This window comes from Antechinus flavipes, chromosome 2 (genome assembly GCF_016432865.1).
Source record: "Antechinus flavipes isolate AdamAnt ecotype Samford, QLD, Australia chromosome 2, AdamAnt_v2, whole genome shotgun sequence".
Classification (NCBI taxonomy): domain Eukaryota; kingdom Metazoa; phylum Chordata; class Mammalia; order Dasyuromorphia; family Dasyuridae; genus Antechinus; species Antechinus flavipes.
Window position 1 is genome coordinate 512898499 of NC_067399.1, and position 11056 is coordinate 512909554.

Below are 11056 nucleotides of genomic sequence, written 5' to 3' on the forward strand. Positions count from 1 at the left end.
AAAGTAAGCAAATTCATCCTTGTCAAAAGGGCAAGAATTCTCTGTTCCAACTAAATCACAAGCCATATACTATTTGCCTGATACTTCCAACATACATATATGAGAGGAAAATAAAATTATTGGGTGAAAACTGAAAAAAGCTAAAGAAAACAATCATTTGCTAAATATTTTTGAGTGTTGCCAATAAATAAGTGCCAAAAATAACTTTAAATAAGTTAATTAAAACAAACATCAATTGGAATTAAGAATTGCCAAAGTCTAGTTACTACTTTGTTTAGAGAGATGGGGAGAGGCTAGTCCAAGTCATCTTAGGAAATAAGTGTAATTGGACTGAGAGAAGTTTCCTCAAACGGAAGTTCATCCAGGTGCTACCAGGAGATGTGCCTGGGGACTTCTCTGACGATGCTTTGAATGAATATGCCTTATAAATTTGGGAGTTTCCTGATTTAATAAGAAGCAATCTGACAGGGATAGTCACACAAAGGGCAGTTGCCATACCATCTTTTGTTCTGCTCACTGAGAATCCCACCCATGTGCCAAAGGCTAGGCAATAACTGTTGAAGATGTTTGATGATGATGGGGAAGATTCAGTAGAAAGAAACAATGAGAAAATCAATCATCATTCTGAGGTTGAGATTCTATAATGTCTTCTTCCATTGTCTTCTCAAAAGGAGAACCACACAATTTCTTAAGAAACAGAGGCTTTATTCTGCAAGAGTATCTTCCTAATGGTCCAAAGCTTGTCAAACAATAAGACCAGCTTGTAATAGACAGGCAGGATTCTGCAAAAACAATCCATTCTTTGAATGACATAAATCAGGATTAAGTAATTGAAAATTCGAAGGAATTTACAGCCAATTTGATGTGAAAAGGCAGCACAGCCACAACCACATCACTATCTCCCTTCTTCCTGGACAAAGACCCAGTCTCTTTCTGTCCCAGAAAACATTTGTACACTAACTTGGCATCTGTAAGTTAATTAATTTTTTCCAGAATGGGAATGAAGAGCAGCAAAGATCAAAGGAAGCACTAGAAAAGCCTTGCAGTAGTGGAACATGAACAGTTGACAATCTGTCTCCTACAGAAACCACACATATCCTGTTCTGGGCCAGCCACATCATTCATCTCCAGTAAGCCTGCATCAGAACTTGTCACGTCCTGCAGCACAGTTTAACCCCAAGCTTCAGAGAAGACCAGGAGAGTCCCACAGGAGGACAGCTGTCGGTATGCTGCTCCCCAGTCTCCTCTGGCCTCTCACAGCCTTTATTTGTCTGGGTAAGGACTAAAACATGGGAACCAAGCCACCTCACAAGGATCCAGCAACCGGGGAGGGAGATAACTGTTTGGGTGGGTCATAGGCTTTGGATCGCTAAGCAGCTGGAAAAGCAGGGAGAACATTATGGTTCCTTCTGCTCATTTTCAGTGTCCTAAACTTAATCCTGGTTTAATCATCTTCCGTGAGACAAATCAAAGGATGAAGCCCTGTTCTTTCTTTTCTTACACAGGATGGAGCACAGCCCAAATAATCACTCAGAGCCCACCAGCAGTTTCCATTCAGGAGATAGGAGCTGTGACCCTGGAGTGTGTGTATACTTTTGGTGCAGCAAATTATGACATTTACTGGTACAAACAATCTCCCAGTGGGGAGGTTATTTACATCCTTCATCAGAATTCTCTATCCAGTGATGTAAAATATAAAGGTCGATATTCCCTGACCTTCCACAAAGAAGCCAGATCTGTCAACTTCACTATCTTGTCCTCACGGCTGAAAGACTCAGGGATGTATTTCTGTGGCCTCCGCAAGCCCACAATGATTTAATTCACATAAAAAACTGTACAAAAACCCCAAAGCTCAACATGATTCATTTCCCCTCAGCTGCACCCCCATTAAAGAGACTCAGAGAAGAGCCATAATTAAGCCCCAAAGTGGAAGTAGATAGGGCAGATGAGGCTTTAGGTGGCCACAGTGATGGAGTGTGAAAAGAAAACTGTTCACAGCATTCTAGGAAAAACACTCCCATGGTCCCCTGGCTAACCTAACGATGATCATTTAATAGATAAAGACATTTAGTAAAGCTAAAAGAATCTGAATGTTCACTGCTTGTGGTGGTTGGGTCCAAAGAGTTTGGTTTGGCAGAAGGCACTTACAAACACAGCAGGCTCCTCCAAATCTTTGTATTGGGTTGATTTTTGGGTTTATCAACCTTCCCTAGATCCATTCCTCTCCCAGGTTTCCTGCTTCCATATCAGAGAGCAGCTAAATGTTGCATTGGATAGAACACTAGATTTAGAATCAGGGAAGATCGAAGTTCAGAGTTAGCCTCAAATGTCTATTAGCTGTATGATATTGGACAAGTATTTTAACCTCTGTCTACCTCAATTTAACAAGGGGCCACAGTGAATAGAGTGTTGGACCTGCAACTAGGAAGCCTCATCTTTCTTGAGTTGAAATTTGACCTTAAGACATGTGCTAGCTGTGTGATTTTGGGCAAGTCACTTAACTCTGTTTGCCGCAGTTTCCTCATCTGTAAAATGAGCTGGAGAAGGAAATGGCAATTTCCTTTGTCAATAATAGAGTCATAAAGAATAGGACACAACTGAAAAAACAACCAAACAATAACACTGGAAAGAGAAACAGGGAATTATGGCAGTGTCTTTGCCCAAAAAACATGTAGAGTCAAACATGAATGAACAATAATAATGAGCCTGGCACTGCGCTAAGTGCTAGGGATACAAAGAAAAGCAAAACACAATCCTTGTTCTAAAGGATCTCACTGTCTGATGAGAGGGACAACATGCAAATAAGTACAGTAAACTCTATATGTGAGATAATTGGAGATAACCAATAGAGAGAAGGCACTAGTATCAAGGGAGATCAGGAAAGGCTTCTGGAGAAGATGAGATTTTAATTGAAACCTGAAGACACAAGCATGGGGGACATGTCTTACATATGGGGGACTATATCTGATTCAAAACATAAATGTAAACTTAGGCCCTTTAAGAGTCAGGAAACAGTGTCAATAAATATAGTATTGTTTGAAGAACTGCAAGTCAGTAGAGCTGGAATGAAGTATATAAGGAGGAACATGTAGGATAAATATTAAAAATATAGAAAGAAAACCTGTTGTGAAGCACTTCAAATACAAAGAACTTCATATTTTATCTGAGATGTAATAGGGAGCCATTGGAATTAAATGAAGGGACAGCTTGGTGGTTCAGTAAGTAGAATACTGGGCTCAGAGTTAAAACTTATCTTTGTGAGTTCAAATCTGACCTCAGACACTTACTAGCTGTGTGACCTGGGCAAGTCACTTAACCCTGTTTACCTCAGTTTCCTTATCTATAAAAATGAGCTGGAGAAAGAAATGGCAAACCACTCCAGTATCTTTGCCAGGAAAACCCCAAATCGAATCATGAAGAGCTGGATATGACTGAAATGACTGAACAACAAGAAAGATTAATTGAATATAAGGGGAAGGGATGACATGATCAGACCTGTACCTTAGGAAAATCACTTAGTCACTGAAAAGAGAAACGGGGAGTGAATTGGGGAGATACTTGAAATAGGGGATCCTTTTTTTGGATACATTAGGATCAAAAGCTGAAAGAGAATTTTATAGATAATCTATTTTAGGAGTCTAACAAAATGATAAATTTAAAGCAAGAGCAATTATCTATATGAGAGCTCACTATAAAGAACCACTGGGGTCATCCAACAAGCATCATCCAATATGAGAATCTCTTAACTAAAAAAGGACCTCATACAATAACTGAATTATATCTGTCGTATCAGTGATACTATCATAAATGTGTCTGTTGGTCAGCTTTAGTCTGTATGAATTGGAGTGTGAATTAATGGCATGGAAATGCTGTTTATTCTTTAGAAGTAGCACCGCTACTTCTTCATGGGACCCTGTCAGACACAAAAAGCCCTGGGCTTCAAAGCAAAGGAACAATATTTTAATATAGGAGAAAACTGCCAACTTGTCATTCCCTAGACTGTTGTGGACAAGAACCATTTAAATCTGCCTTAGCAGTGATAGTCCCCCAAAAGAGTAGATAATCATTTAGAGACTCAGGCGTAGCACAGGCAGGAAGATGGATGAATGGATCAAAAGCTTGGGGCTTTTTAGAGGGAAGAAGGAAACGCAAAAGGATATTTAAACTCAAACCATAGTTGTTGGGGGGGTTTCTTAAAGGATCTAAGTTACATTTATCCTTTGAATCAGAGATAGCAATGCAAGACATGTCCAAAGCAGATCAAAAATAGGAAGATCCTATATATATATATGAAAGAAAATATTCTTAGAACATTTTGTGCTGATAAAAAAAATTGGAAACAAAGTAGATGCCCATTTATTGAAGAAAAGCGAAATAAATTGTAGTGAGAAATATTGCTGAACCAAAGGAAAAGACAAGTTTGGGAAAGCAAGTAACTGATTAGAGATTAGATACAAATTATTAGATTATTATTTTAGTTTTTAATTTTATATTTATAAAATTGTTTTTACAAATTATCATTAAATCATTAGATATTGCTGCAAAATGAAATAAGCTATAACTAAAACGATGTAAACAGAAAGCAGAAAAAAATAACCTTACATTGAACTTTATATATTTATAATGGTCAAGCCTGGGCCCAAGAACAGTTGAGAAAATACATTTTTCTATCTTCATTATAAAAGTAGGAGAATATGGGTATGGAAGATTGTACATATGAGACAGTTCATGTATTATTGCTTTTATTCTCTTTATTATTCAATCTTTCTTGATTGAGGGAAAGATAAGTTGGTAGAAGAGTAGAAAAGGATATGTTAAAAGTCATATAAAAATAAAAATAAAATAAACCAATAGCTATATTTATAGTGTTTTTAGCCTTTTAAATGTCATTTTGCTGCATCCTCACAATAATACCAACAATAACCCAATAATCCATTTTATAATTTAGAAAAAAAGATTAAAAAATGAATACTAGAATACTCTCCCCAGAGATCATGGTAACATAAAAGAGAATGTGATTACTGGGTATATGTATGGTATTTGTACTTTTTTCTTGCTATATATTCAAAGCGAATATCCTTTTGTAAAAACTAATTGATGTTAATTATCCAAATGGACCTGAAGTACTAGTTAATTGTAGCTAACAGTAGGGGTAACACTGAAATGAGGACAGAGCCAAGATCATTACAGGAGAGACACATTAAAACCTCTTTGGTACTACTGGAGATGAATGTGAAGATGTAACTTGACAGACTCTGGGACAGAGAGCCATATAGTTAGGAAATGTTTGAGGCAAGATTTGAACTCCAGGTCTTCTTGGAGTTTAATACACAGTACCATCTCTCTGCATATAAAATAATTTTTTTTAAAAAAATGAAATAAAGAATGACCATACTTACTTGTATTCAAGAGTCATAGCTTCTTTCCTTTAATCAAAATGTTTCTAATTGGGAATCAGTAACTTTCTGGGCCTTACTAGATCCTGCAGGGCTATAGGTTTGGTAATGAGTTGAGTTCAGTGACTATAATATCTAAAAGACCAATAAACAATTTCTTAAAAAAAAATAGGAAGAGTTCTAAGGGTGAACAAGATAGCAGAGTGAAGCCAGAAAGCTGTTGGAGTTTTCCTGGTTTCCCAAGAAAACCACATGAAATCAAGCCTCCAAACAGAGTCTGACAGAATGAAACCACTTTTCAGTTCAAAATAAATTGGAAAAACTTCAAGAAAGGTCAGTCTCATTGAGTGAAAAGGGTATTCATCCCAGCTTGGAAAGCCAGTGAGAGGATCTTAATTACAGCAAATCAACAACTGAGACCTCAATCTTGGATCAGTAGAAGAGTAGATCAGTGAGACAACCTCTAGCCAGCTCAAAAGGCAAATTCTGGGAAACCAGGCTGTTTCTTGGAGAGCACAGATAAAGTTACCCCTTACAAACACAAGGAATCTCTGTACTCAAAACCAAGAATCTGAGCTGCACAGGAAGCTTGGGACAAGACTCTACCCCAGGAGCAAAGCTATATCATTAAAATAAGAAAAAGAGAAAAGAAAGAAGGAGTACCAAAAGAAAAGGAAAGAAAATGAGCAACAAACAGAAAAGAACTCTGACCAAAAAAGCTACTATAGTAGCAGGGAAGACCAAAACACCAACTCAGATGAGGACAAAATGTCCACAAAGGAAATCTCAGAGTGATTCAAATTGCTCTGAAACACAAAGAGGCTTCTTAAAAGTGCTCATAAAAGACTTTAAAAGGCAAATAAGAGAGGTAGAAGAAAGAATGAGAAAAAAAGAGAGAGGTATGCAAGAAAGAGTCAACAGTTTGGAAAAGAAAGGCAATTCCTTAAAAAAATACAATTGACCAAATTAAAAAAACAAATTCACTGAAGAAAACAACACCTTCAAAAGTAGAATTAATTAGTTGGAAAAAAGAGATACAAAAGCTAACTGAAGAAAATCATATATTAAAAACAAGAATGGGGCAAATGGAAGCTAGTTACTCTATGAGACATAAAGAATTAGTGAAACAAACTAAAAAGAACAGAAGAAAATGTGGAATACCTCATTCCAGCCATCCTGGAATATAGATCCAGAAGAGACAATTTAAAAAATATTGGCTTACCTGAAGGTCATGACCAAAAAAAGAGCCTGAATAGCATTTTTCAAGAGATTATTAAGGAAAACTGCCCCAATATTCTAGAAACAGAGTGGAAAATACTCATTGAAAGAATTCATTGATCACCTTCAGAAAGAGATCCCACAAGGAAAACCCCAAGGAACATTGTTTCAAAACTTCAAAATCTCAAGGAAAAAATATTGCAAGCTGCCAGACAAAATCAATTCAAATATCAAGGAGCAATAGTCAGGATTACCCAGTGTCTGGCAGCTTCTACAATAAAGGATTGGAGGACCTGGAATACCATATTCTGGAAGGCAAACAACTTGGGGTTACAATCAAGAATTAACTATCCAACAAAACTGAACATCATCTTTCAGGGGAGATGATGAATCTTCAATGAAGTAAGAGACTTTCAATCATTTCTATTGAAAAAATCAGAACTAAACAAAAAGTTTAATCTACAAACATAGGATTCAAAAGATGCATAGAAAGGGGAAAATATATATTATTTAAAAATTAAACTGTTTACCTCCCTAGATAGGAAAATGATTTCTGTAAATCTTGAAAACTCTTATCTATTACTGGGACAGACAGAAGGCTAAATGCTCATCTCATGTATGGAAGATGTGGTTGTGAATAGAATTTGACATAATGATATCAAAGAAAAAGACATTAAGGGATGGGGAGAAAATCTGTACTTAAAGAAGAGGAAAGAGGAGGTACAATGGAACAAATTAAATCACATAAAGAGGCACAAAAGACCTATTACAATCCATCAAAGAAGGATGGGAAAGAGTATTGTCTGAAGCTTGATTTCATCAATTTTGACTGTAAGAGGGAATACTTTAATCATTCACTTGTGTATAGACTTTTATCTAACTCTGTTTTAAAAAGTAGGAGAAAGAGGAAAGAAAAGGGAAGGGCTGGATAGAAGGGATGGCAGAAACACTAGGGAAAAAAGGTAAGAGAAGTAGGGAGGGTGATAGAAAATAAGGTAGTGAGTGAGGGTACTACTAAAAACAGGGTGGAAAGAGATACAAAAAGGGGAGAAAATAAGATGCAGAGAAATATAGAGCTGGTAATCATAGTTGTGAATGTGAATGAGATGAACTCACAAAAAGGAAGCAAATATCAGAAGGGATTTTAAAAATAGAATCCTACAATATATTGTTTATAAGAAACACAATTGTCCCAGAGAGACACATAAGGTAAAGGTAAAAGGCTGGAACAGAATTTATTATGCTTCAGCTGAAGTAAAAAAAAAAAAAAGCAGATGGAGCAATTCTGATCTCAGATAAAGCAAAAGTAAAAATATATCTAATTAAAAGAAATAAGAAAGGAAAGTATATCTTGATAAAGGGTACCATAAACAACAAAGTAGTAACAACATTAAATGTATATGTACCAAGAGGTGGAGCATACAAATTCCTAGAAAAGATTTTAAGCCAGTTACAGGAAGAAATAGAGAACAAAACTATATTAGTGGAGGATCACAACCTTCCTCTCTCAGAATCAGACAAATTTAACTACAAAATAAAAAAAGAAATTAGGAATGTTAATATGATCCTAGAAAACCTACATATGATAAACCTCTGGAGAAAACTGAGTAGAGATAGAAAAGAATGCACCCTTTTCTTGGTAGTACATGGCACCTACATAAAAATTGAGCATGTATAAGGGCATAAAAACCTCACAATCACATGCAGAAAGGCAAAAATAGTAAATGCTTCCTTTTTAGATCACAATGCAATAAAAATTATATTCAACAAAGATCCAGGAGAAGATAGATTAAAAACCAATTGGATTAATTAATTCTAAAAAATGAGTGGGTCAAACAACAAATCACAGAAGCAATCCATAATGTCATCCAAGAGTATATAACAATAATGGAACAAAATACTATGGGATGCAGCCAAAGCAGTTCTTAGGGGAAATTTCCTATCTCTAAATAATTACATGAATAAAATAGAGAAAGATGAGATTTGTGCATGCAAATAATTAGGGCATGCAACTAAAAAAGGTAGAAAAAGAACAAATTAACTCGCCCTCCCCAATTAAACACCAAATTAGAAATTCTGAAATTCAAAGGAGAGATTAGTAAAATTGAAACTAAGAAAACTATAGGACTAATTAATAAAACTAAGAGTTGGTTTTATAATAAAAAACTAAAAAAAATAGATAAATCTTTAGTTAATTTTATTAGAAAAAGGAAAGAAAAAAACAAATCACTAATATCAAAGATGAAAAGAGTGAATTACGACCAATTATAAAGAAAGTAAAGCAATAGTTAGGAACTAATGTTTCCAACTGTATGGTGGCAGATCTGATAATCTACCCAAAGTGGATGAATATTTACGAATATATAAATTGCCCAGATTAACAGAAGAAATAAATTAAATAGTTCCATTATAGAAAAAGAAATTGAATAAGCCATTAATAAACTCCCTAAGAAAAAATCTTCAGTAAGACAGATTCATAATTAAATTCCAGCAAACATTTAAAGAACAATTAATTCCAATACTATGTAAGGTATTTGGAAAAATAGATAAAGAAGAAGTCCTGCCAATTTCTTTCAATGACATAAATATGGTAATGATACCTAAACCAGGAAGAATCAAAATAGAGAATGAAAATTACATGCAAATGTTGATGCAAAAAAAAAAAAAAAAGCAGAGGGAGCAATTCTGATCTCAGATAAAGCAAAAGTAAAAATATATCTAATTAAAAGAAATAAGAAAGGAAAGTATATCTTGATAAAGGGTACCATAAACAACAAAGTAGTAACAACATTAAATGTATATGTACCAAGAGGTGGAGCATACAAATTCCTAGAAAAGATTTGTTGATGCAAAAATTTTAAATAAAATATTAGCAAAGAGATTACAGTAACTTATCAACAGGATAATACATTATGACCAAGTGGGATTTAAACCAGGAATGCAGAACTGGCTCAATATCAGGAAAACTATTAACTAATCACTCATATCAATAAGAAAACAAATAGAAATCACATGATAATCTCGATTGATGCAGAAAAAGCTTTTGACAAAATATAGCACCCATTCTTATTAAAAACACTAAAGAGCACAGGGATAAAAGGAGCATTCCTTAAAATAATAAGCACTAACTATCTAAAACCTACAACAAGCATTACTTGTAATAGAGAGAAGCTGGACACATTCCCAAGAAAATCAGGGGTGAAACCAAATAATATGTTGATTTATATTCAATTTTCAATGTTCTTTTTTCTGTATAAAGATGAAATTTTCTGTCCAAAATACATTGGGATTGTTTTGGACCACTGAACCACTGAGAACCAAATCCTTTATAGCTCATCATCACACATTCTTGTTGTTATTGTGTACAGTATATTCCTGGTTCTGCTTGATTTGCTCAGCATCCATTCATGTAAATCTTTCTAGTCCTTCCTAAAATCAACTTGTTCATCATTTTTTATAGAACAATAATATTCCATTACCTTCATATATCACAGTTAACTCAGCCATTCCCTAATTTATGGTATCTGCTCATTTTCCAATTTATTATTACAACAAAAAGAGCTGCTACAAACATTTTTGAACGTGGGTCCTTTACCCTTCTTTTATTTCCTTGGGATACAGACCCAGGAATGCCACTCCTGTGTTAGAAGGTATACACATTTTATAACCCTTTGGGCACACTTCCAGATTGCTCTGAAGAATGGTTGAATCATTTCACAACACCAGCAATGCATTAGTGTCCCAATTCTCTCACATCTCCTCCAACATTTATCGTTACCTTTTCCTGTCATCTTAGTTTGAGAGTTGTGAGGTGGTACCTCAGAGTTGTGGTTTTTTTTTTTTTGTTTGTTTGTTTGTTTTACACATACTTATGTGTAAATTTGCATTTTTATAATCAATAGTGATTTAAAGCATTTTTTTCATATAACTATAAATGGCTTTAATTTCATCATCTGAAAATTATCCATTCATATCTTTTGACCATTTATCAATTGGGAAATGATTTGTATTCTTATAAATTTGACACCGTCCTTTATAAATTTTAGAAATGAGACATTTATCAGAAACACTGTCTATAAAGATTTTTTCCCAGCTTTGTATTTCCTTTTTAATCTTCTTTCTGTTGTTTTTGTTTGTGCAAAACCTTTTTTAATTTATGTAATCTAAATTGTTCATTTTGTCTTTCATAACGTTCTCTTGTTCTTCTTGGGTCATAAATTCCTTCCTTCTCCAAAGATTTGCTAGGTAAATTATCCCTTGTTCTCCTAATTTGTTTATGGTATCATTCTTTTTGCCCAAATCATGTATCCATTTTAACCTTATTTTGGTATGGAGTGTGAGATATAGGTCTATGCTGAGTTTCTGACATATACTCATTTCTTTTTTCTATATGCTCACTTCTTTTTTTCTATTTTTTCTCCTCTCCCCTGGTTTTTCCCTTT

At 34.7% G+C, this 11056-nt stretch overlaps 1 gene segment (V, D, J or C); it reads left to right on the forward strand.

The window, feature by feature from the left end:
• The first annotated feature begins 1399 nt into the window (after positions 1–1399).
• LOC127546858 (T cell receptor alpha variable 14/delta variable 4-like) lies at positions 1400–1819 on the forward strand. The segment is given in 1 exon segment: positions 1400–1819. A coding segment is annotated over 1 exon segment (420 nt).
• The last annotated feature ends 9237 nt before the right edge of the window (positions 1820–11056 follow it).